Source organism: Chiroxiphia lanceolata, chromosome 15 (genome assembly GCF_009829145.1).
Source record: "Chiroxiphia lanceolata isolate bChiLan1 chromosome 15, bChiLan1.pri, whole genome shotgun sequence".
Lineage (NCBI taxonomy): Eukaryota > Metazoa > Chordata > Aves > Passeriformes > Pipridae > Chiroxiphia > Chiroxiphia lanceolata.
In genome coordinates this window covers 6,924,123-6,949,793 of record NC_045651.1, presented here as the reverse complement: position 1 = coordinate 6,949,793, position 25,671 = coordinate 6,924,123, and the positions used below count along the sequence as shown (strand labels likewise).

The following is a 25,671-nucleotide window of genomic DNA, read 5'->3' as shown; positions in this document are numbered from 1 at the left end:
GGGCCGCTGTGCTCGCCCGGTGCCCGCGGGACCGGACGGAGCCCGGCACGGAGCCCGGCTCAGACCCCGGCACCGCTCCGGCACCGACCCGGCACCGCTCCGGCCCGCGGCCGCCCCGCCAGGGCAGGGAGCGGGTCGGCACGGACACGGTAAGGGCGAGGGGTCGGGTCCCGCCGGCTGCGCCTTTGGCTCCCCCGCGCCCGTCCCGCGCCGTGCGGTCGCTGGGTCGGGGCTTGTCCCGTTGTCCCCCCGTCCCGGGGGCAGCGCGCAGGGGGCTCGTCTGCCGGCGGAACCCCCGCGGTTCAGGAGCGGGGGACAGGCCCGGGCATGTCCCGGGAGGCGGCGCCTGCGCGGCCCCGCCGTGCCCCGCGCATCCCCCGCGCATCCCGGGAATCACCCGCGGCTGGGGATAACCCGGGAGTCGCTGGGGCTGGGGCTGACCCCGCGTGTGCCCGGCCGTGTGCCTTTGCTTTAGAGGCGGCTGTAACTCGGTGAGTTTTCCCCCGTTCGGCTGCTTGATGCGCTCGCGGGTGTTTCGTTGTTGCAGATGATCGACACCCTGGCGAGCACCGAGGCCGAGGAGCTGCTGCTCCAGCTCTCGGCGCTGCTGGAGCAGGAGCTGCGGGCTCAGCCCAAGCCCGCCGGGCTCAGGCTGGTCGAGGCTGCTCACGACAATGGCCTCCGAATGACTGCCCGGCTGCGGGACTTCGAAGTGAAAGACCTGCTCAGCTTAACTCAGTTCTTTGGCTTCCGCACGGAGACGTTTTCCCTGGCTGTGAATTTCTTGGATAGATTCTTGTCCAAAATGAAGGTAAGGCTTTTTAAAGTATAAGCTCTCAGTCGTTAGCTCCTGCTCGTTGCGTTAGAACACGCTGGGTTTAGATGGCTAAAGGTTTAGCTCCTTCCATAGGTTCTGATTGCACCAGGTGTTCCCCGTTCAGATTTTAGTATTGTTAAGAAAGCTGTTTCCTCTGGAGAAGACAAAGAATAGGGCATCACTTTCAACTTTAGGATGCCCATAGGCTGGGAAATGCAGGGCATCTAATGGGTTAGACCAAGACAGACTGTCCTTCCTGTCACATGGATACAAGAACATCTTAAATTACTTCTTACTTAACTGCCTTTTCAACCTGCCTGTGTATATCAAGATGCTATTCAGCACTCAGAGTCTGGTGAAACATCAGTTAGCACTCCATTCCCCTGTGCAGAAGTGACATGCTGACCTGGGTTGTTTTTAATTGTCTGACAAGACAGGATTACCACTGTACAATCTGGACAAGAACAAAAGCTTGTTTTCCTTGTGTGTTAAAACAAAAATGAGAAAGCTGGATGGGAAAATGATGATTTGAAAGACTTCTGAATCCAAAATAAGCAGAGGACTGCAATGTCTGTGGAATAAAATAAATCTATATATATATGTACATATATATATGTGTGTGTATATATGTTTTTTAAAAGAGTTAGAAAGCCCCATTTTTTTTGTATCAGCCAATACTTAAAGTTCTAAAAGCTTTTGATTAGGCTATTATAGAACCACATTAAGAAACTAGTTCTACCTCAATCAAAATATATTGTTCTGCAATCTTGCTTTTTAGATGAATGAGGTGGAACTTGTAGTTTGTAACTGTCGTCTTCTTTGGTTAAATAAAAAGAATGTAAGATAAAAGACTTAGTTCTCAATCTCCAAAAACCAGAACAACCCCCCCTGCCTCCCATAATTTTTTCCTACAATACATTGGTGCCTGCAGTTTGGTACTTACATGTTGTAATGGCTCATCAAAGGCCTTCCTCTCTGAAGGTAACAACAATTAATTTTTCTTTAGGTGCAGCCTAAACACTTGGGCTGTGTTGGACTCAGCTGCTTCTACTTGGCTGTGAAGGCATCAGAAGAAGAAAGAAATGTGCCCTTGGCCACTGACTTAATTCGGATAAGCCAGTACAGGTTCACTGTTTCTGATATGATGAGAATGGAGAAAATCATACTGGAGAAGCTGTGTTGGAAAGTGAAAGCTACAACAGCCTTCCAATTTCTACAGCTGTATCACTCACTCGTTCACGAGAATTTAAGCTGTGAAAGGTAAAATAGCTAATACTAATTTAGCTCTTAACTGCATATGATCAGGAAGCCTACGCAGAAAAATAAGCAGGGAAATTGCTCAAGTAATTGGCCTTTCCATACTGTAAAAATCCCACAAACTTTTCCCTTTATTGGTAAATATCATAAATGTGAGCATATGTGGTTTAATATTATTTTAAATATTGTTTGCATAAATTGATCTAAAGAGTACTGCTCTCTGAGCTGAAAACCAAACTTGCTCAGTAATGATGATATAATGAATCTCTGCTTATGCTGCATTAAAGTATTGCCTTATTGCAAAGATTGCAAAATCTGGCTTAAAAAGATTCCTTTTGCTAGTAAGCACTAAAATTCCCAGTTGTTAAACCTGTTTTGACAATGCAACTCTCCCCAGCATAACACAAGATTTATTTTTAGCCCTAGGACTGCCAAAGCTGAACACCTGTTTGACTGTAACCCTAGAACTTTTGAGACAAACGAGGTCTTTGTTTAGATAATGAACACTGTTGCTGCTTCTGTGAGTTCCCAGGGTGATGCTGCGGTGCTCACGCTTGCATTTTTCTACATTCACTCATCTGTTTTTATTCTAGGAGAAAGTACCTTAATTTTGAGAGACTTGAGACTCAGCTTAAGGCCTGTCACTGCAGAATCATGTTTTCTAAAGCCAAGGTAAACATCTTGAAAGTTCAGTGACAGTGAAACTACTGAAACTTAACAAAGCAGTGTTCAAAAACGTTGTCTCTCTCTCTCCAGCCTTCTGTCTTGGCACTGTCTATTATGGCACTAGAGATAGAAGAACAAAAGCTGCTGGAGTTGACAGAGGCATTGGAATTTCTGCAGTTGCATTCCAAGGTATGTACACACAAAGTTTCAGGAGAGGACAGAATTAAAATGCATGCAAGGGTCTACACAGTGGGGAAGGGGCAGGTGCATTGTCATAGTGGTTTCTTTTCTGTCTTTGCTGTGATGTTTTGTTGGGTTTTTTTTTCATTTGGCCTGGGATATTTGGCCAAATTTTAGATGAAAAAGCTGGAAGTACATGTATGAAATAAGGATTTAACTAGTTATTAATGACAGAATCTTTTCTGTCTTGCTGTTTAGATAAACAACAGAGATTTGACCTTCTGGAAGGAACTGGTTTTAAAGTGCCTTACCGAATATTCCTCGAGCAAGTGCTCCAAACCAAATGTCCAGAAATTAAAGTGGATTGTGTCTGGACGTACAGCACGGCAGCTCAAACACAGCTACTACAGAATAACACACCTTCCTACCATTCCAGAGACCAGCTCATAAAAGGTAACTCCTTGCAAAGTCAACTCCTGATAATGTAGAAGTAATTAGCTGTTAACTGCCTCAAAGTTTCTTATTCCATGTCGGTTACCTCGTGGAAAATATGTAACATAAACACAGTAGGCCTGTCTTAGAGGCAGGTCTGTTCTCGTGTTTGTGCTTGAGCTGTACCTAAAGAAGTGACAACCTAATATATGAACACTGGAGAACTGATCCTCTGGTGTGCTGTTGGGAGCAGAAAAGTTCTATAGACATTGGGACCTCATTCAAACTAAAATTTGGAGTAAAGCTGGTAAAAAGGCAGAGAAAAAACTTGACTCGCTCCTATTCTAAAAAAAAAAAAGTAAAATCAGCCTGTTAGAATGAGTTTCTTGTAATTGTTCACTTAAACCACTTAACAAGGAAGACAGTTTTAATACCATTTTGCTGTTCAGTAAAGTCTAAAATCTGTAATTCAGTCATTCATGTTACTGCAGTTTTACTCTGTAGAAACTATGAACTACTTCCTTACCCAGACTTTTATTGCAGAGGCTACACCTTTCCTGCTGTATTGCTGTTATCTTGCTGCATTAAGATCTCATGTTTTGTTTGGCTCTTGTAGAAAGCCCTTCAGTTGACTGGTTTGTTTGTTTTTACAGGAATACAATAAAATGAAGGAAAAAACATCCTGTGACCTTGTCAACAGGCACATGAATACTTGAGAAACAAAGTCTGAACCATGATCTTAATAATGAAGAACTCAACTCATGGAAAGAACACGTAACATTTCAGACTAAAGATCCTCCCAGCAAATATGTTCTTTTCATGATGATTACAACAGAATGTGGTGTCACTTTTCAGTCTTATTTGGCAGACTGTTCACTATTCAGTGAAACACCACAATACAAGGAATTTTAACACCTTATAGTTTGTAGAGCAGCTCGTGTCATCTAACCTTGGTTTACTGTAACTGCAGGTGCTGAATCATATATTTAATATAAAAAATCGGGTTCACTTTCCGAGGATTACATGATACTAGAAAGATACGATGTGCAGTGCTGCAGTGTGTTAATCAAACAGCAGACTAATCCCACTCACTGCTGCTGACAATAGCAAATTCCTGTCAGCCCACCTGACGTGCTGTTTGGGCAGTGTCACCACGTGTCCCTGCTGAGCAGGGCACTGGCCTTCTACCATAGACACATTAAAGATTAGCCTTTGTGATACCCACTGAACGTGGTGAGTAGCTAGAGCAGGAGGAAAGTTTAATGCATTTCCTCATAAAAGGCAGTCACTAACACAGCATCAGTAACTGCAATGTTTTGTGAGAGCCATAGTTTACTGAGATTACAAATAGAAATTAGTTCCCAGAGTGTAAAAACTGTGATACCTAATGAAGGCCAAGGGAAAGTACTGGCTCACATGCCCTAGATCTGACATTAGTTTTGCAGAGTTTTGCTGTACAAAGGGTAAATGCTGATGCTGAACAGGCACAGTCACAGGCACAGTAGGAGCAGGGCTAATTCCCCATCTTGGACTGTGTGTAGGAGCAATCTGGTTGAGAAACATTGAAGATTGCTTCAACTCTGATCTCTAATGGTAACCTTTGTAAAATACAACTGTTTTTTTCTGCAGACCAGATCAGTACTTGAGGCATATCGTGCTTCTAGTGCTAACAAGGAAGTGAATAATAGGAATGTATTATTGTATGTTAGATGACTAGAGGTGCTGGGGGAACGTTGCTCACGTCCTCTTGAATTCTGCATCACTGTGGGATGGGGGATGTTAGCAACAGGCTGTGAAAACTGATTGTCACATGGACCAGTGTAGTGGAGAAGGAGAGATCAGAGTGTGGGCTTAGCCAGCCAAGCCTTCCCCATTATGGGAACAGCTGAGGGGGAAACCATTCAAACCAGTTAAACCTTTCACCCAAGGCTCCATACCAAAGCTCTGTCCTGGACTAATCAAGTCTCACGAGCTCATGGGAGTGACTGCCCGTGAACCATGTAATTGGGTATTGCACCTGCCAGAGCTCCCTGGGCACTGTCCTGGCTTGTGCAAAGCACTCCAGGGATTTGGACATAGGTGTGCTCGGCCTACTGGGAGAGGATACAATTCTCATTGTCCTGTCTCAATATTAAGATATGTACCTTTCAATTAAACATTGAAATGTGCTTAACTGGGCAGCTTTTTTCTTTCTTGTTATAAAACATCTTAGTAGGAAGCCTATAAAGTGACTTACACCCAAACAGTATCTGGAGGAAAATTTCCAGGCAGGAGGTAAGACATTATGGAGAAGTTTTTTCAGTTTTGTGTTTTTTTTTTTTTTTTTTTTTAAGAGGTTGTGGCTGCATGGGAAAGGCTGGACAACCACAGGAGAAACTCAAGGTTATTGATTACAGTTTTTTCAACTTGGCCCACAATTACTCTAAATTCTTTGAGATGTGAATGTGTCGAGACTGAAAAGATTGATTTAAGTAGCTTAGACTGTTCAAATTTGACTTCAGCTCTTCCATTATTTATCTAATAGTACATATCATTCCAAGTGGTTGAAATGCTTCATGGCTGTGTCCTTAATGGTGTGTACCAAATTCCTCATTGGCACATACAAAAGGTTGTATAAAATAATAGCTGAGTTGACAATGTGGCTATTAAATTTAAAACTATATACAAAAATGTACAGCTTTCTAGATACACTGCCAACAATTTGCACACTCTATGTTGGCAATGAATAAATGCAAGATAGCATTTCCTACCTAGGGACTCCTTCCTATTCCTTTGAAAAGTCTTTGTATTCTCTTACTTTTAAAATCTTGAATATTTGTATGGGGAGACTATATTACATTAACACATAAAATTATCTATATTCAGATTTTTCACCTGGCCTTTAGCTTCCTAGCATTGCTTACCTGGTAGCAAGCATTAATAATTAGTGCTATATTTGACAGCACAGTGCATTGTATCTTGCCTCAAATAAGGTTTTACAGTAGTTGATTTAAATCACGTTTTAGAAAGACATTACAAGTTCTCAGAGGGCTGCTACAAAGGGAAAGTGTAATTGTAGGAATATCATTCCTGTTACAAGTTAAAAGAAAATATTAACTGTAACAGCTGTTCTTCAACAGTGAATCACAGAATGGGTAAGGCTGGATCATGGGTGGGGCCATCTGGTCTCACCTCCCAGCTCAAGCAGGATCATCCCAGAGCACATGGCACAGCATTGTGCCCAGATGGCTCTGGAATGTCTCCAGTGAGGGAGAGAGGAAGACTCCACCCCCTCTCTGGGCAATCTGTTCCAGTGCTCAGTCACTGCACAGGCAAGAAGTTCTTCCTCGTGTTCAGGTGGAGCTTCCTGGGCACCAGTTCCTGCCCGTTCCTCCTGTCCCATTGCTGGGCACCCCCGAGCAGAGCCTGGTCCACCCTCTGACAGACATGGATGAGATCCCCTCTCAGTGTCTCTTCTCGAGGATGAACAGCCCCAGCTCCCTCAGCCTTTCCTCATAAGGGAGATGCTCCATCCCTTCATCATCTCTGCAGCCTCTGCTGGACCTGCTGCAGGAGCTTTCTCTTGTCCTGAGGAGCCCAGACCTGGACACAGCACTTGCAGATGTGCCTCGCCAGGGCTGAGCAGAGGGGGAGGATCACCCCCTGACCTGCTGGCAATGCTCTTCCCAACGCACCCCAGGATCCAATTGCCCTTCTTGTCCCCCAGGACACACTGCTGGCTTAGGGACAGCAGCTTGTCCACCAGAACCCCCAGGGCCTTCTCTGCAGAGCTGCTCTCCAGCAGATCAGCCCCAGCCTGTGCTGCTGCCTGGGGCTGTTCCTCCTCAGGTGTACATAAGCAAGAATAAGATGTATAAAGACAAGTGGTAGATTTATAACTCACTAGCTTACTATGGTGTTTCTAATAAGAAAAAAATACCCAAACCAAACATTCTGCTCAAAGATGTTAGTTTTTTATGTACACCTTTCTCTATAATTTGTCCCTTAGTATTATAAGGTAATTGCAGCTTATAAATCAGCTGGTAACATTTTATCTTCATTCTGCTGGAAGACACCTTCACTTAAGTAATTACTTTGGACAACAATCCATTGAAGAGATCGCTGAAGTCTTCACCAGCTCCATGATTCCAGTCCTTAACTGTAACATGTAAGTCCTCTAAAAGAACACAGATAAAGTTTACTTTTCAAGACTAGAAAAGTCTGGTCCTCCTTTGCTGTAGTTTCCAGAAATTTCTGCCCCACTGAAGTCAAATCCAGGGTTCTGATGGAGGTAAAAGAAAAAAAATGTTCAATAAATAGATTATTTGTAATAAAAATGCTTAAAAAACCCCAAACCCAACCAACCAACCAAAACACTTTGATAATATTCTACCACTGTAACAAAGACATATAATAATCAACTTGTCATCCATTTCTCATGGCACTGCAAAATAACCTTTTGAAAGTACAGTGATAAAGCCTTATAAGCATTTTATATATATTGAACTAAAGCCTATGTTTCCATGGCACTGGGCAGCAGAACCATTTTGCTCAGCTTTCCTGGCCATAACCTCTGTGTGCAAACCCAAAATACAAGGAGTTTATGGTCCTTTAACTTGCCTCTCTTTGGAATCGTTCCAGTGTGAGCTTCCTCTGCATCTGGTCCTGTACCCAGGGATCAGCAGCATACTCATTTTCTAACAGAGATTTCCAACAATTTCCAGCATCTCTATTTGTCTTCATCAGAACAATTCGTATCAGCTGCCTGTCTTCTGTTGAATGAGAACACAGAGAACAACCTTTAGACTCAGTCCTCTGTGCCAGTCTTTTTGTTTTGGTGAATTCACCATTAACAAGCACGGGGGGTGCGAAGTAATTTAAATTCTTAATGCCAATGCCAACTGAGTTATTGATAAATAAATAAACATTAACAAGAAACAAAAAGACTGAAGCAGAGACAGCCTGCACTGCCATCTCTCCCCTTTCTGGCCTGAAGTTGTTTTAAGGCATTAAAACACAGTGCATAAGAACCTCCATTGCAAACATAAACTAACCTCTTGAAGAGGTTCACAGCAGAGAAAAGATTTAATCTATTAATACAGACACCTCTGCTAAGGCAATAATGATTTGAGGTCAGGCTTTACAGAGAGTTATCACCAACAAAAGTCAGAACTAAGTCTTAGGGACACATGAAGGGATAATTAATTTGCTCAGACACAGTGTGCATGCCCACAGACAATATACTGGAAGCAGATTTCAAAGTTAGCATGTAGGGTGCTTAGTTCTACTTAAGTGAATAAATACAGCATTGTAAGTGTATTTTGAAGACTATTCACATACTGAAAAAGATGGGCTTAACAATGTTTGCTAACACTTACAGTTTTCATGCTTAAGTTACTAAATTATTAATCTATACTTAGAACAAATATTGAATGGAAAACAAAATTCTTCACAGGAAACATTAAGTGAGAGGCACAGTCCACAAACATGACTGCCAAAACATGCTGAATATTTTACAGTATTTATAATATAACAATCAGATATGCTTTTTTTGCTAATTATATATAGCTACCTTAGCAGGATTTTAAAATATCTTTTAGATTCTCTGGGACTGCAGATTTTGTCACCTGTTCCAAAAATATAATGCATAACAGAAGGAGAAAAAAACCCAGGAAAAATAACAATTATGGAGAGGCACAGACCACACAACTGTACCATAATTATTTACCTTTAAATGATGGTGTGCAAAAAACTTCTCACCTATATGCAAGTGTTTGGAATCCACTGACTATGGCCTTCCAGGATATGGCATTTTCCCATTAACCTTAATCTCTAGGGCTTTTATAGTAGCTCAGTTCCTCAATCCAGCAGCAATGACAGCCCTTTTTACAAAGCTATGTACAGGGAAGAATCTGTCCCATTAAAAAAGGGAGGTGTAAACTCTTCTGCAGCACATATTGAGAAGTTCTACTGCCTTTATGTCATTTGAGATGCAGGTTATTACCTAATGTCCATGTTCCTTCATCAGTTACTGTAGAGTCAAAAAGTTTACCCTGCAAAAGACAGGTACAATATTACAAACCAGGAAAACCTCAACAACATCCAGTTATATTGAATAATAAAGTTTTACTCACAACTTACCATCTTGTTTTCTGCTGAAAACAAATAGGGTGATCTGGCCCTACAAGTATAGACTTGCATATAGACTGTCAAAGAATTATTGTTTGTTGAGCAATTTTAAAAAAATGAATAATTTAATACCCATCACTGTTTCAGTATCTGGACTCACTGGAATAGCTTGTGTTTCTCAGCAGGCAATGCCATTTTTAGTACTCTTGCCATGAAAATGTCAGGGTTTGTGCCAAGGGTAATGCACAGGTCTGGTGCAGGGTACATACAGTATGAACTGTTTGTTACCAATGTGAAAGTAAATCTGCCTCTGGTTTGGTTTTTTTGGCTTTCTGGAGCAATCAGAACTGAAATGCTGCCCACATCCCTACCCAGAATGTAAATCCATGTGGATTTATTCTCTTTACTTCTCACAGAATCATACAACAGTTTGAGTTGAAAGGGACCTTAAAGATCATCTTGTTCCACCCCCTGCCATGGGCAGGGACACCTTCCACTATCCCAGGTTGCTCCAAGCCCTGTCCAACCTGGCCTTGAACACTTCCTAGGATGGGGCAGCCACAGCTTCTCTGGGTAACCTGTGCCAGGACCTCACCACCCTCACAAAGAAGAACTTCTTCCTAATATCCAATCTAACCCTGTCCTCTCTCTGTTTGAAGCCATTCCCCCTTGCCCTGTCACTACATGGCCTTGAAAAAAGTCCGTCTCCAGCTCTCATATTGGCTCCCTTCATCTACTGGAGCACAGGAACAGTCTGGAAAAACCTCGTGCAGCTGGACAAAACTGTTTCTAATAAACTTATAACTGACTAGTTTATTATGCTGTTTCTAACAAGAAAAAAACCACTCAAACGAAACATTCTGTTTAAAGATGTTAGTTTTTTGTGTGCACCTTTCTCTATAGTTTGTCTGTAGTATTATAGGTTATTGCAGCTCATAAATCAGCTGGTAACACTTTATCTTCATCCTGCTGGAAGAGACTTCACTGAAGTAATTACTTTTGACAACAAGCCATTGAAGAGATCACTGAGATTTCCACCAGGTATATGATTCCTCTTGATGTATCAAACCCTAGATCTCTAAGGAAGAACAGAGAGGAGCCACAGGGTGGAAACCTCCCAGGCAGCGAGGGGCAGGACATAAGGACGTAGACTTAAGCTGCACCAGAGGCGATTTAGGTTGGACTTTAAGACGAATTTCTTCACAGAAAGGATGATAAGACATTGGAACGGGCTGCCCGGGGAGGAGGTGGACTCACCGTCCCTGGAGGTGCCCAAGGAAGGACTGGACGTGGCACCCGGTGCCACAAGGTGTTGTTGGGTCACAGGCTGGACTCGATGATGATGCTGTGACCCTGTGACCACCCCAGCGCCCCGCGGCCTCCGCCCCGGCCCTGCCGCCGCCCCGTCCCGTCCCTCCCGGTGCTCCCCGGCGGTACCTGCAGCAGCTCCTGCCCTCGCACGGCCAGCGCGATGTCGCGGCTGCCCAGGCTGCACCGCACGTCCTTGGCGCGGGTGCCCGGCGGGACGCGCACCTCGATGAACACCTCCTCCAGCGTCTGGTACCAGCGGCCCCACGGCGTCTCGCAAGGCACCACCCCGCTGCGCTCCTCGAACGGTGCCGACATGGGGCTCGGCGGCTCCGGCGGGCACCGCTCAGCACCGCTGGACCGCAGCCACCAACTCCCTCAGCCCCGCACGGCTCCCGCCCCGTCCTGCGCACGCGCCCCGCGCGGCCGCGCCCAGCCGGCCACCCTCGAGCCGATTGGCTGAGGCGCGCGGAGCGGCGCGCGGTGATTGGCCGGAGGGCGCGCGCTGCGGCCGTTGGGCCCCTTTGAAAGCCCGGGGCCGAGGGGGTTGGAACCCAGAGCCGTCATGGCGTCCGTGCCGCCGGGCCGGGGCTGCTGCCAGAGCGCCGGTACGGGGGAACAACGGGGCCTGGGCGGGGAACAGGGTCCTTCAGCCTTGCCCGGGAGAGCGGGGACCGAGCGCTTCAGCCTTGCCTGGGGGAGCGGGGACCGAGCCCTAGCGTGTCCCTCACTGACGGAGCCGCCCGTAGCGCGGCGCCTTAGGACCCCCGGAGCCCTCGCAGGTGTCTCCTGAGGGAAAAGATCCCGACTTCGCGTCCAAACCTGGCTGTTGCTAGACAAATACAGCAGTGGACGTGCGTAATGTGCGCGCTAACTAAAGCGGTGCCGGTCCTTGGTGTCCTCTGGTTCCGTGGTACAGCACGGCGAGGGACACGTTCAGGGCTCGTCACGGCTGAAGTGCTGCTCTTGAGGGTGTTTTGTGATGTGTGACTCTTTCAATGAGTTTTTGGCTTTACCTGGTGCCTCTCTGCTGCCGTCGCCTGTTTTCGTGTTAAACGATGCTTTTATTTGCAGAAAGTCGAAGCGAGTAGATAAGCATTTACTGGGCTTGAGACTAATAATCGAATAAAGGGCTTGTAGCCATCATGATTCTGTCGGCTGTTTCCCTTAAAATTATTTAATTTCTAAAAAAACCCCACCCCAAACCAAAACACTTTATTTTTTTATAGAAGTTTAAGTGACTTAGTTATTTGAAGGAAAAGGCATTCACTAATATTTAAGTAATATATTCCAAATTGGGAAATGATGATTTAAAAAGCAAATGAAGTTTTTTAACACTTCAGTCTGGCTTTTTAACCAAATAGCAATAAGATCTTTTAACCATTTGGGTTTTTTCATTGTGGAAGTTAATGTGTTGCTGTCACCAGTAAAATGTCTTGCAACGTTGTGTGTGTAAATAAGCTTGTAATTTTATTAGCAGTATGATAAACAAACCCTTTCCCCCACCATGTGACCATATATTTCCTTTGTGTTTATGGGGAGGATGAGAACTGAGACTCCAGTTGTTTGGTTTTTTTTTTCTTTTTAACAGCATTTAACTTAAATGCGTTACCAGCCTCAACTCGTTTAAGTTGAAAACCCTGTCAATTTACCTTCATGGCTCTTTGTGTGTCTGAAAATCTCATTTCTAGCACATACCCCCCTGCAAGGATCCTGTGGTGTTAAACCATCAGGTGGAGTGAGAAGTTTGCTGTCCTCTGAAGCATGCCAAGGGGCTGGGAGACACAAGAGTGAGTAGTGGTAAAAATTGCACAGAACACAATGGTGTGATATCTTTGAATGCTACAATTGTCAGTGCTTACATGCTGTTACTGCTCTGCTGTTAAGAAGTTGGTCTCTGCTGCAGAGACTCCCTGCCTGCCTTCCAGCTGAAGGGAACAGCAGCTGTAAAAACATGTCTAACTGCATCTCCTAAAAATAGCTTTATTTTTTTACTTCATTAACCTTGATTTTAGTGATGTTTTCATGGGGATTTTCGTATATAAAGCATCCCTCAGTTGAAAACAGACACCATGGATCTGGATTGTGGTGGGGAGAGCTTGGCAGGAGCTGAATTCTCAGATCTGGCTGTCATCTGGTCGTCTCTCTCTAAACTCTGTCAAAGGCCCAGATAACTATTATTGAACTGCCTGATTGCAGTAAAAAAGCAGCTGGTGTTGGGCTTGAAGTGGGTAGTCTGATAACCAGGTGGTGTCTTCTGTACACAGTCAATTAACCTTGTCTAATTTGGTTAAATTTCCCTCCCTGTGTGCATTTGTACAACCTCTTCCTTCACCCTTCTTTTCTGCAGGTGACTCAAAGCTGAGCAGTGAGAAGAGTGCAGCCACCCCTATAACTAAAAGGAGATTCACATCCCTTGGATCAACAGTAAGACTCTTGTGGTGTCTGTAGCACTGTTAAGTGCAAGTTAAACCTCTGACTAGTTAAACCATGTAGCCTCTTCATACAGGTACTGTTAACCTGCCTGAGAGAACCATGGAACACATTGTTGTACCTGTATTCTATAGTAACTAAGCAGGAAAAATGAAATTGCAGCATCTTTGGGAATCATGTGATGGTTACTTGGGATGACAGAGTGGTTTATCTTTGCTGTTACAATGTTTGGATTTCTTTTCCTTTGCTCACCGTGTGATTATGGTGTGGCTGCTCCTTTTTAAGAAGACTGTGTTTCTGTTCCTGCTTTGGTGGGATGGACAGGGCAGAGTAGAAACCTGGTGGTGAAAGAAACAAGGAGGGGATGGTGCTGCATGAACAGGTTCTCAGTGCCATGAGCAAGGATATGGATTTGAAGATGTGTTGCTGAACAAGTTGAAAAAATGATAACCCTGACTTGCTAATTTAGTGCACTACTATTGATGATTCAGGATGAAATTCTGCAAACAAACTTGAGGTTAAAAGATTAAAGTGGTTTTTTTATGAAGTTTAGGGAGTGCTAATGTCTCCAACTTCTTTAATCTTCCTGTTGCAATTGTTGTGAGCTGTTCCTTCAGAGTAATGCTTATGAGAAAGTACAGTGGTAAACCCCATCCTAACCTGATACTTGTCTGTGCTGTCTAGGGGAGAGAAAGGTTTGCTTTTTATTTTGTGTGTATCTTTATAGTCTGTGTGAAGGCACCCAGTCTTATATTTAACTGTGTTGTTCAGCTGGTGGGCAGCTAGAGGTCAATTCAACTATTTCTAACACAAGTGGTTTCCAAAGCCAGGTAATGGGACTGTGAAGACTAAAAAAGATCTTACGCTTATGAGGGAGAAAAAGAAACAGAAGGCACTGGAGAAGGAGGTATGAATGTGTTATTGGAGTGCATTCCTGTCATATCTGCCACTAACCAAAATAAAAAATACAAGCTGTTAGAATTGGGCTCTTTTGCATAAGAGAGTATATGAGTAGTTTGCAAACAGGTCTGTGCAGAGCAGAGATTATCAGATATTATGGGATGTACAAAGTATTGGGTCTGCTAAGAACAGCTGTGCTGTCACTCTTCTCAGAAAGAGAACTAAGTGAACTATGTTCAGTACCCCAAAAAGGTTCTATTTAACAGCTGTTAGCTGAGATTTTTGCTTGCTAATTGTTATAATTTTAATGTTTAAGAGGCAAGTTACACTGTATCAGTACACTCCTGTGTACTAATTGATGCCTTGTGCCTCAGATGTCACATTGTCTTCTTGTCTGTCACAGCTGATGCCTAAAGATTTTTAGGTTTTTGTAGATTTCAGTGTAGCTGTGTGGTTTTCTCTCACTTCAGACAGTTACTTTCTCACACTCTGTATTGGATTCCTGAAGCTTTGGTTTAACTGTCTTTTCAAGGACATTCTGTTGGGATATGCACCTGGACCGGAATACTGAGAGATATAAGGCTCTTGGAGGGGCTCCAGTGGGGCAGTTCTGAGTGGTACCAGAGTGAAAGGGGTTTTTGGTTGGTTGTCCCCACTAGATATGACAATTAGTTAAAGATATAAAAGTGTAAGAATTCTGTATGCCAGTGTGTGCCTACATATTGTGTGCACCTGAAGGCCTTAATTCGAGGGCTGCTCTCTGTCTTATCTATGCTAATATTGTTTGGAGAACTTTTCTTCCATTTTAGGCATTACAGCCAAAGGAGGAGAGTTGGCTTCTGTTGCAAATCAAAGCTAAGACTATTGTGACTTTAAGATGTTGTACTAGGACTGTAAATGTGTGCTGTGTAGTAACAGCATCACTACAATTCTCTATTTAATCTTTCCTGTGCATGACAGAGTTGAAGATAGATATGCAAGTTAATACTGTTTGGATACTTTTGCCTGTGGTTTTCTTGGAGAGACTAAACAAATGATGTTGTTAAGAGAAATGATAGTAGGAAATAAAGAAAATAACTCTTTTGTTTTAGATTCGGGCATTAGTGAGAGAGCGTGGGGAGCAGGATAAAAAACTTCAGGCTCTGGATGAGGATTTTGTGAAGACTGAAGCAAAGCTGAGTGCTGCAGTTCAGGAGAAAACATCTCTTTCAGCAACTGTTGCATGCCTAAAAAAACAGCTTCTGGAACTAAAAAGAAGCAACGAACTACTGAAGTCAAAGGTATTCAGACAAATAACTGCAGATTTGCTTTGTCTTTGCTGTTATCGAGCTCCCTGTGCAGGAGGAAGCTTTAGCTGCTTATCAGCATCTGTTTTGACGTTCCCTGTGCCCCCTTCATTGGCACAGGGATGGAGCATGTCTGGTTTGGGATCTTGTCCACTTCTCTCTAAACACAGAGTGGGAGGGGAACACTTTGAAAGGATTTTGTGAAGAGCAGTTCATGTGGAGGAGTTATGCTTAGTAATTTTATTTTCTTCTCTAACAAGCTGTCTGAAGATGGTGTGCAAAAGAAAATGAGCAGCCTGTGCATGGAGTTAATGAAGCTCAGAAACATGAGGGATGCTAAGGAAAAGGTAGGACCATTTGTGCTGCACAGGACAATTCTGAGCTGTTCAGGAACAAAGAATGAAGGGCTTAGCACAGAACTTCACATCATGTGTTCTTTCTGTCCTCAAATTGGTAACTTCCTCTACTTTCTGTAGAGTGAAAATAGGGAAAGATCAACTGATGAATGTTCTTGATTTTGCTGATCTGCAGAGTAAATCTGAGTTCAAGTAAGGAAGCATAGAAATACCTCTGGTATTATTATTTATGATGTTATTAATATCAGTCTGGTCACACTAGGAATCTCTTTGAAAACCAGTGATTGTAAGTTTATTTTGAAGCTCTCATATGTTTATATTTTTCTGGTGATAGTGATTGTTCTAATAAATGGCTGATATCTTTACAGAGGGATACTTGGAATCACATTTAGCATAATATCAGGTGCTATCATTAAACTGTAGTGAGAAATTGGTTTCACTTTACCACTGCATCTTACACAATGGATTTGGTGTTTTTTACTAAATCTCACTTCAATGTTAATATGTGTCTTTTTTTTTTTTTAAGACTGCACTTGCAAAGCAGGAAAACATGGAAATGAAGCTGCAGGAAGTGCAAAGGAATCTAGAGCATTCGAAAGGAAAAGTAGCACAGTTAGAAGAAAAACTGTAAGTATAGGAAGGGAATTGAGTTGGTTGACAAGATACCATCTAACTGTGCTTACAGCTTATCCCTTAGAGTAAGCAAAATAGAGGCTGTGTCCCTGCTGAGAAGGAACAGGCATTATCAGTGTTGGTAATCTGGAAAAAATGTGGTGGAATGAACTTCTAAGAACTGCTGTGTTCTTATAAAATCACCATACAAAACATTGTTCCTTTAGTGTATTTCCAAAAGACAGACTGAATCATCTCAACCCTCTGTCTTCCAGTGTGGTATGGGTGGGATTTTTTGGGTATGGGATGGGGAGGGAAGACATAAGTCTTAAGAATTGTTGTTCATCTTGGAGCAAGACATTCATGTAGATTGGATGCTTCTGGCTCTTTAGGCTACTAAGTTAGGAATAAGCAAGAATGAAAAAGCTTTAGAGCAGGAGCTGAAATCCTAATTCAGCAGCCAGGGAATCACATAGATTCATTCCCTGGACATGTTCATGTTCTCCAGAGAGTGGCACTGAAGAGCCATTGTGGTGCCTTCACATTTGCTTTGTCCTGGACATTCTCTGAACAAAGGCAGCTGCAGAGTGGCTTGGCTGCAGCAGCTCTGTGTAGGTAGAGACTGAGTTCTGAATCAACACTTCCTATTCTGCCCAAGTAATGTCACTTGCAGCACAGGAACAGTGCACTGTGTTTGCTGAGGATGGTGACCTGTGAAGGATGAACTTATATTTTATGTCAGTTTTGCATGATTGGCACTGCAGCACAACTGGAATGTTAAAATACACAAAGCTGGTAGTGCAGGTCACAAAGGGAGGACATGATCATTTGCTACAACAGCTGCATTATGATGTTTGTGGCATATTGCTTGTGGCAGAATATGGCTCAGCATCTTTACTGCAAATGAGGAGACCATATGGAACAAGTATTAAAAGAGGGTAGAATCACCATGTAGAGCCAGTACCAGTTTGTCAGCTGAATTGGATTATGAAAGGTATGTGTTACTATGTAGCTCTGAATTTGCTTAAATATATCCATCATAAAAACTTCCTGGTTTTAGGTCTGCTACTGAGAGAGAGAAAGTTGTAGAAAAGTCTGACACTGAAAAACTCCTGGAATACATCACAGAGCTCAGGTAACAACAAATTGTTCTCAAGTTGGCTGGGGTAAGTTAAAAGGTGGTAAAACTAAGGCTCACTTATGACTGGTGAAGTAGAACCTTGGCAATAATCATAGAGGAGGGAAAAGAAATCAGGTATATTTCCACACAATGAAAAGTAATTGTAAGATATTATTTTAATTATCTTTCTAAATGCCTCTGTGCTTTTCTGGGCTGAGCAATACTGTGGAAGAGTTTTATGACCATGTAAGCCAGTCAAAAACTTGTTTGGAAAAGTAGGTGAAAGCAGTTTTTCTATTGGAAACCAACACTCCTAAGCATTTTTCCTTTGGGTTGAAGTGTAAGCTTACAAATAAAATTTAGTAGTAACAAGTGCCTGAATTTTCTCCTACAGTAGCGTTGCAGAAACAGCTGAGAAATACAAAGTAGATATTGCTCAGATGGAGGAGACACTGATTAAGAAAGATCAAGATATTGAGATCCTGAGGGATACCCTCAAAACAAAAGAGGAATCATGTAAACTGATGAAAGAACTTAATGAGAAGTGTCAATTGCTTCAACAAGAAAAAGGTAATTTTTAGTACTTGTATACTCTTGCATATGTAGGATGATTGACATATCTTAAATCATCTCAAATAGGTTTATTCTAAAATGTCAGTTTAGACTGGTTTGTTCAAGTTAAAAGTCGAGTCTCTGAGCTCCAGCTGAAAACAGCTGGACATGTTTTTAACAGTGGGGAAATTACTTTATACCTGACATCTGTTAAGTCTGATTTGGTGTTTCCATGGAGGTTTACTCAAGTAGGCAGTATAGAATGAAAACAGTTTGCATGGTAGGAGTGGCTTTAATCTGAAAGGCGACCACTGAGAAGTTCTTGTTCCTTTCTCTTCACTGAGAAGCAGGATAATATTGTCTGAATTCACTGTTAGCAGCTTGTGCACGGGTTCTTTGAGGTATTGGCAATGTGTCAAGGATCCTTCACCTCCTTACCCCTTCTGTCCCAACACCACCAACTCTGCAGTGTGAGCCAGGTGCTCAGTTCTCTGTACCAGTTGGCTTCTGTATGCTAGTATTATGTGGAAGAAGTTTTGGGGAAATCATACAGTTTTTCCCCAGCCATACTGCTGTTCTGATGAAGGCTAGTTGCTTGATCCAAACATTCCTGCTGTTAAAATTATTTTCAAGTGAGGTACTTCGAGCAGATTTTGAGGAGTTTCCACATGGGTTTAAGATATGGGTTTGTTATGCATGGGGTATTTTTGTTTGTTTGTTTTTCCCTTGCCAAAGTAACTTTAAAGCTGGAATGGAAGTACTATTAAAAATAGATACTGTAGTTCTTTGCAAATGGAGAAGGCAATTTGTGTTATATTGACAATTTCTCTATGCAGAGAAAGAGTTGTCTGAGACCAGAGGAAAATTCCTGAGTATGAATGCTGAAATAGAAGACCTGAAAAAAAAAATTGTTTTGGAGGAAGAACAACACCAAAAACTGCTTCAGAAACATGAGGAGGTTGTCTCTCAGCTGCAGCAAGAGAAGGTAAATACAGACTATAAATTAGTCTGAAGAAAAACTCTAATCCCAAGGGCTGGCACTAAAGGTTCTGGTTTACATTATGCATGAGATGTTGTATTAATAATGGTCTCATCAGTGGGGGCTGGCCAGCCAGCAGAGGCTGTGTGGTCCAATAGCTCTAAGAATCAGTACTGGTATGATGGGTATTTTGGTTCTTCCTGTAGATTTGACCTTATTCTTGTGCTCTGAAGTGAAAACACAGCAAATTAGCCTTTACTGTCTAGAAAAGTACTATAAGTTTTGAAATCTGTGGTATTCTGGCCCGCAGGAGTCATCTGCATCAATGCAGCAGAGGTTACTGGAGTTGCAGGATGAGGTAACAAGGGAGAGACTTCTTCTTGAAGAAGTGCTGAATGATACCATGAATGAGCTGAATAAATTACATGCAAAGGAGAAGAAAGCTGAAAAGTTGGTGAAGCAACTGGAACAAGAAATCAAATCTCAAGGTCTTAAACTTGCACAGATGGAAGAGAAGTTGAAAGGGTTTGTGAAAAACTTTCTGGTTCTGAAACTTTGAAAGGAAAAATCTTAAATCAGTAGTATAAACAAACCTGCTGAGCCCAGTTCAGGTTTTAGAGACCTGGGCAGGTCTAGAGTTATTTCTTGCTGGTTGTTGATTATTGGTAGAGCTTGTCACTATGAATAATAACTTGAATCAGTTTGACACTGTTTTAATTTAAAACTATTAGCTTGAGATTTGCTTGAAAGGCTGGTATTGTAGTGCTATGTCCTTGCTGTGCAGGGTAAACTAAATGCTTGTTGTACTACGTGTTTCTGCCCTGCCTTGGAGAGGGCAATGACTAGAAAAGATTTTCAAGCCACTTTTTGCTTCCTTCCATGTATTAGAAATTAACTATTAGGTGTTTAGTGTATCCTATAACTGTCTTGGAAAATATGGGGAGGGGGAAATGCTTAGTTATATCTGCTGTGAAGGTTGTGCTTTAGTACATGAGGAGTTACTGGTTTGTCACTGCAAGCCTTCTGTAAGTGATAAGAGCATTTGGTAACGTGTTCAGACACTTCTCTCCAGTGTGGAACACTGAATTTTTATTTCAGGAAGAATGCTGAGTTGGAGCAAATCAATGAAACTCATGGGAGTGCTGTATTGCAAATCCAAGAGCAGCATAGGAATACACTGGAGAAACTTGGAGAGACTGTTGCTGACTTTGAAAGGTAATCCCTGTCCTGTATCTTAATGAAACTTTATCTCTAAGGTGACAATGAAATACACTGTCCATTCACATGCCTTGGTACTTTACACTGTGTATGAGTCTGGCATTAGAGCAGAGGATTTTGATGGAGTATTTGATGGCATTAAGAATTTATTTCTTGAGTACTAGGCAAGTGTAAAGACCTACTGGGTATGTAGTTTGGGAAACTGGATGTTTCTTCTTCCAAAATGTAACCAGTTAGAGTATTTAAATGCTCTTGAACCAGAATAAGAGTTGTAACCAGTGATGGTGTTCTCTTTGCACTGAAATATCTTGCAAAAAGACTTCTTGTTTAGGCTCAAAACTTGCACTGAATTAAAGACTAGTTTCCCATGTTTCTTGAAAATATTTTATCTCAAAATATTCAGATTATGGAAGTATGTAAAAATTGGTGCTGTTATTCCTAGGTATGCATGGCACCTGTGAAGGATCCAGTGGGATATTTGCCAATGCAAACTGCAGACAGTAGGTCTTTTGGTGTTTAAAATAAGCTTCAGATACAGCAGGGGTTTTGTATTCTAAAATATCTACAAAAAAATGAAAATATCTGTATCAGAGAATTTGTTATAGTGTTAGTGCTTATGGCTTTATGGAATTATGTTGTGGCTTGCTTTTTACCTTTGGATTTGTCAGTGCCAGAACACTGCCATATCTTCAGAGAATAAAATCTTTGGTACTCGTCAGCATGAGCTTGTGTTGTTCTTGTAAGGCCTGAATGTGTCAATTTGTATTTTGCCTGAAGTGACCAGATTTTTCTTATTTGCCTTGTAATATCAGCTACAAGAAGACAACAGCTGAAGAAATACACTGTCTTAAACTGGAGAATACCTCTCTGAAAGAAGCAGTTGCCAACCTTAAAAAAGTAGGCCAAGAGAATCAAGAATTGCTCCAGGAAGCAGAATACACTAAAAACAAAGCAAAAGAAGAATGTGCAAGGTACTACAGTCAGTCTTCCTTAAGCTAAATAATGCAAACTAAGGCTCTCCTTTCTAACTAGGACTTAATGTGGTGCTCTACCATGTAAGATCAGCATTTGCTGTAAGCTGGAGATTCTTGCTGTTCCCAGTGCAAAAGGTTGAATCAGTTGTTTTGAATTTTGCCTACATGTAGAACATAGAGGAAAAGGAAAACACTTGAATGAAATGTGCTGGAATATTGTCACTTTCAAAAATATCAGTTACAGTGACTGCTCCACAGATAAGACCCACAGGGGAGACAAATACTTAATGCAGAGCTCACTCTTTGCCACTCTACTCTGAATGATGTCACCTCAAATTCTGCTCAAGAGCAGATGCCAGTTAACCATCCATGAATTACCACACTGGTGATGTACACCCAGGTCCTCTGCCCAATATGAGGCACCACAGTTACCAGAACTAACACCCAAGAAGTTATGTTAGGCCACAGCTGAGGACATGTTTCTCTGACTATCTAACAGCAGTTTAGTGGTCCATGTTCTGTTTTATTTGCTGGTTAAGATGTTGTCTTTCCTTTCCACCTGCTTATTATTGCCTCCAGTTTCCATGAGAGCTGGTAAAAGAAAAACTGAAGAGTTGTTTTCTGTTTGATTTGCTGGTTCAGTGTGGCAGGGAAGGGGTTCTTGGTCCCCACCTGGTTGATGGGACAAACAGCTGAGGCTGAAGAGGGGAGGCAGTGCTTTTAGGTGTAGGGTTTTTGAAATCTTGAGGTGCGTCCACACTGAACAGTTTGATTGGTTTGTGCTTGAGCAAAGCTCTGCATGTAAAGCCTAATAAACTGTCTCTGCTGAAAGCTGCTGGCATTGAACAGCCATTATCTTTCCTTGCTTCAGAAACAGTGCTTGCTTCCTCATAGGAGAAGTTAATTATTGTACAGCTTAAACTTGATTGCTTTCTGTAGTGTTGTTCTCTCTGTGGCACTGTTTGTGCAAACCTGTATTTCAGTTCTACTGGCAGCTTTTCAGTCATGGTTACTTGTGTTTTCAGATTTAGAGCTCTGTAAAAAAAAAAAAAAAAAAAGATAAATTTAAGGGCTCATTAAGGAATGATATCTTCCTCAGGATGCTTTTAGAAGTCCAGACCAAGCTTGCACTAAAAGAAGCAGAAGCAGAGAGAACAAAAGAGTCTTGCCTTGCACAAATGACTAAACTTCAGGAAAAACTAGAAGAGCAAACTGAAGATCTGAAAAGGGAACTTGAAGCAGAAAGGTCAAGGTAACTTTCTCAGACTAAACTTGCACATTAGGGCACATCCAAATTATATTGGGAAGAAGTGCTGCGAGTTAACAACGAACATAATGAAACTTCACTTCTTGCTTTTTAGGAAATCCGTAAATGAAGATGTGACCTCAAGCTTAAAAAAAGAGATAAAGACCTGGCGTAATCTATATGAAGATTTATATAACAAAACTAAGCCTTTTCAGGTGTGTTGGGAAGTAGGTGTCTGTTTAGTATCTGTTGACTGAAGACTTTGCAGTTGGCTCAAGTTCTACTTTTGAGAAGTAAACGTGCTACATCTCATTGCAAGGCATTTGTCCTGCAGTGGTTTCCTAAGGTACCCTGCACTGAGCCAGCTAGTCCCCTTCCCAAACCAATCTTCCTGTGTAGACCTCAGTTCAGTAAAAAGCTGTGTTTAGTTAAATGATTTCTAAGAGATTCAATTTGTATTTCAGCAACAACTAGATGCATTTGAAGCAGAGAAGAATGCACTCTTACAGGAGCACGGTGCAGCCCAGGAAGAACTGAATAAACTAAGTGATGCCTATGCTAAACTACTTGGCCACCAGAACCAGAAGCAAAAAATCAAGCATGTTATGAAGTTGAAGGAAGAGAATAGCCACCTGAAGCAGGTTTGTAAAATGAAAAATTACAAAGCTGCAAGTTATTAATGTGCTTGATGCCTTTTATTGCTCTAAATATTTATAGACAAATCCTGCAAGCTCCTTACTTTCTGTGATTCTTAAATTCCCTGCATGAACCAGATTGGAACAAACCATCAGCCTCCAGAAATGCCAAGAGGACCTGTTTTATTTTTGACTGAGTGTATGACATACAGAGGGATCAGCAGTGCAAATAACTACTCCTATTCTTAGTTTAGTTGGCTTTTCTTCCCTCCTTTGGAGGTTCTAAACTTAGTAAACTAGCTGCTGAAAGCAGCAGCTGAAAGTTTCAGACCAACGTAGCACTTAGTGGTGTTGCACAGCAGCTATACAGTGCTGCTGGTTTCTCTGCACCTCTGTTTGGGTTCAGATTTTAATGGCACCAGTAATTGTGTGTATGTTTATCTTTAGGCAAAATGGCTCTTAAAGTAAATAACGAAGCCGGCTCTTCTCCTGTTCTTAATCTAACTTCCAAGTATGATGTTTTCTGTAGGATGTCTCCAAACTGCGTGCGCTGCTATCCAAGGAAAAGCAAACCAGCAGAGACCTCCAGGAGCAGCTGTGTGCAGTCCAGGGCATCAAGCATTTGGATCCTTCCAAAGCTTTCCAGTATAATAGCAAGGAGAATATTCCTCCAAAAACCCCTCTTAAAGAAGGTAGGTTTAGCTATTAAAGTAGCCAAGTCTTTGTACTTAAACTTATCCAAAGAAGGTATGAGAGCCTTGCACAGTCTGCTACATCTAGGGAAGGAAGGAGAATGGCATCTCCCGTGTTTCACAGCAGATGATGGAGGCTGCATCAGTGGGGCACTCCCAGTGTGCAGTTTGCTGTTGTGCTTTCCAGGCCAGGTCCTTCCTGACCTGAGCAGGTGCTGTGCTGGGTCAGACAGTAGAACCATTTTCCTCCTGTCACCCAGCTCCCATGGTACAGCTATGAGGGGACAGGCAGTGTCCCCTGCTTGGGGGTGGGTTACAAGGGGCTCAGGCAGAGTTCTGTGCCTTTGTTCTTTAGCTGCTACTTGTCAGGACCTTGGACTACTGTAGGTGTCAAGGAAAGCTGCAAAAGGCCTGGAGATGTGGAGTGCAGGAAAAGATGGAGAGAGCCTAGGGGTGCACTAAGGCAAGCAGGGTGGGAGAGAGTGTGGGAACCAGACCTCCCATCTGTTCTGGGGTCTGAAGTCCTGTTTTCACTGTTAGATGGAGTGTAGTGCCTTCTACCCCCCCAGCAGACAAGTAACTACTTGATGTGGTGGGAGCAGTAGTGAAAACCACAAACTTAGTAACGTTTTTCCATTGCAGGTAATAAAAACAAAATTTAATGCCTTCTTGGCATTAAGAAAAAAAAAGTACTAATGAATTTGTATGCTACAGAAGACTGCAACAGACTGCTTCAAGGTGAACTTGGATGCTGTATATAATATAAATTAGTAGGAGTATTAGAGAAATGATCTAAAATTATACATTTTTATAAAAACTATGCTTGGCTATACTTCTGTTGAGAAGCCACATGTTCCTGACTCCTGTTAACATCATTGCACTTGGGAGCTCCAAAGTGTTCCCTGTTCACTTCTTTGGTATGCTGAATCTGCTTAGTTTGTTTTGGACAAAGCAGCTTAAGTTGGGAAAAGGTGAATAAGCACTGGCAAATAAGATTGCAAATCAAATCCGATTTCCTGAAAGCTTTTGTGGGTTTTTTGCATCTATCTCATGTATACAATTTTATGTTAAATTATTTTTGTTGTCTATGGTTGCTTCAATACCAGATACAGCAATACTGCCAAGAGAGTCTTTTCCCTCTGTGGCCTACATAGTATAGAACCAATGCAGGAAATGGGAATGTACACTTACTTTTGATATTCTCTATGGGATCTGTATTCAGGACAAGCTAATTTAAATCCTGGGGGAGGTACTGCAGCTGTTGAAATCTTCAGAAGAAGATTTCAGGTCAAAGTCAAATTGATTGCATTTCCCTAAATGTATGCATACTGTGGGTAAGAACAGTGTCTTAAGAGCAATGTCTGTTAGGAATGCTGTGCTCACTGGACTCCTAAACTGCCATCAAGTCTTTGTGGGCAACTGTTGGAATTGATCAGTGTTAGTGACAGGGAATAACAACAGAACTTGTCTCATTTGGGTGGAAGGATACCCACTGTATGTGCAGGCACTGTACAGACTTGAATTTTGGCAAGGGGAAAAGAATCTGTTTAACTGCATCTAAAATTAAGCATGTTTTAGCACAATAAAATTTTTGAAATAAAGAATCTGTCTACGTCCTTCACAAGCCAGGGATAAAAGCCAAAGCAGTGTGACTCACCTGATGTTCTTTGTTCTAGTCTTGTTTTCATAACACAGCCCAATGTCAGTCTTACCTCAAAAACTACATGTTCTCTGGTCTCAGGGAAGTTATTTAGTTGAACTGTACAATACATACAACCTGCAATTGTCTTATCCTCTCATTTCCTGTGAGTTTGTCTTAATACAGAAGTAAATACTGAACTTAACTGAAAGGTGGAACTCGGTGTTCTTGTTATTGTATCTGCTGATACCCTGCAGAGAG

The 25,671-nt window shown here is 42.2% G+C and overlaps 3 protein-coding genes across 4 annotated transcripts; 2 read left to right on the top strand and 1 right to left on the bottom strand.

The window, feature by feature from the left end:
* CCNG1 (cyclin G1) lies at nucleotides 1–5,525 on the top strand. Its single transcript, XM_032703124.1, has 7 exons — nucleotides 1–149; nucleotides 548–811; nucleotides 1,824–2,077; nucleotides 2,668–2,746; nucleotides 2,831–2,929; nucleotides 3,179–3,373; nucleotides 4,006–5,525. The coding sequence occupies exons 2-6, from the start codon at nucleotides 548–550 to the stop codon at nucleotides 3,368–3,370; spliced, it is 888 nt and encodes a 295-aa protein (XP_032559015.1). The 5' UTR covers nucleotides 1–149; the 3' UTR covers nucleotides 3,371–3,373; nucleotides 4,006–5,525.
* A 1,758-nt stretch (nucleotides 5,526–7,283) lies between these two features.
* On the bottom strand, nucleotides 7,284–11,201 carry NUDCD2 (NudC domain containing 2). The gene is made up of 4 exons (XM_032703125.1): nucleotides 10,898–11,201; nucleotides 9,336–9,384; nucleotides 7,952–8,103; nucleotides 7,284–7,613 (listed from the first exon to the last, which is right to left on the bottom strand). Exons 1-4 carry the CDS (start codon nucleotides 11,084–11,086, stop codon nucleotides 7,530–7,532), a joined length of 474 nt encoding a protein of 157 aa, XP_032559016.1. The 5' UTR covers nucleotides 11,087–11,201; the 3' UTR covers nucleotides 7,284–7,529.
* A 74-nt stretch (nucleotides 11,202–11,275) lies between these two features.
* HMMR (hyaluronan mediated motility receptor) lies at nucleotides 11,276–25,372 on the top strand. Of its 2 annotated transcripts, XM_032702859.1 has the most exons (18): nucleotides 11,276–11,376; nucleotides 12,460–12,558; nucleotides 13,119–13,195; nucleotides 14,028–14,108; nucleotides 15,193–15,381; nucleotides 15,648–15,734; nucleotides 16,270–16,370; nucleotides 17,416–17,490; nucleotides 17,870–18,045; nucleotides 18,864–19,012; nucleotides 19,317–19,531; nucleotides 20,105–20,221; nucleotides 21,037–21,195; nucleotides 22,298–22,450; nucleotides 22,560–22,659; nucleotides 22,909–23,085; nucleotides 23,609–23,771; nucleotides 24,414–25,372. In XM_032702859.1, exons 1-18 carry the CDS (start codon nucleotides 11,334–11,336, stop codon nucleotides 24,431–24,433), a joined length of 2,181 nt encoding a protein of 726 aa, XP_032558750.1. In that variant the 5' UTR covers nucleotides 11,276–11,333; the 3' UTR covers nucleotides 24,434–25,372. The 2 variants fall into 2 exon arrangements, with proteins under 2 accessions (XP_032558750.1, XP_032558751.1); XM_032702860.1 differs by lacking the exon at nucleotides 14,028–14,108.
* Nucleotides 25,373–25,671: the final 299 nt, after the last annotated feature.

Bases quoted from the DNA above. Each gene is read 5' to 3' on its own strand.
- NUDCD2 (XM_032703125.1), bottom strand. From the start codon at position 11,086: ATGTCGGCACCGTTCGAGGAGCGCAGCGGGGTGGTGCCTTGCGAGACG. The intron at 9,385-10,897 runs GTACCGCCGGGG...TGTCTTTTGCAG, and splicing joins GAGGGCAGGAGCTGCTGCAG to GGTAAACTTTTTGACTCTAC. The intron at 8,104-9,335 runs GTAATAACCTGC...CTCATTCAACAG, and splicing joins TGAAGGAACATGGACATTAG to AAGACAGGCAGCTGATACGA.
- HMMR (XM_032702859.1), top strand. From the start codon at position 11,334: ATGGCGTCCGTGCCGCCGGGCCGGGGCTGCTGCCAGAGCGCCG. The intron at 19,532-20,104 runs GTTTGTGAAAAA...TTTTTATTTCAG, and splicing joins ATGGAAGAGAAGTTGAAAGG to GAAGAATGCTGAGTTGGAGC. The intron at 20,222-21,036 runs GTAATCCCTGTC...TTGTAATATCAG, and splicing joins ACTGTTGCTGACTTTGAAAG to CTACAAGAAGACAACAGCTG.
- CCNG1 (XM_032703124.1), top strand. From the start codon at position 548: ATGATCGACACCCTGGCGAGCACCGAGGCCGAGGAGCTGCTGCTCCAG. The intron at 812-1,823 runs GTAAGGCTTTTT...ATTTTTCTTTAG, and splicing joins GATTCTTGTCCAAAATGAAG to GTGCAGCCTAAACACTTGGG. The intron at 2,747-2,830 runs GTAAACATCTTG...CTCTCTCTCCAG, and splicing joins TCATGTTTTCTAAAGCCAAG to CCTTCTGTCTTGGCACTGTC.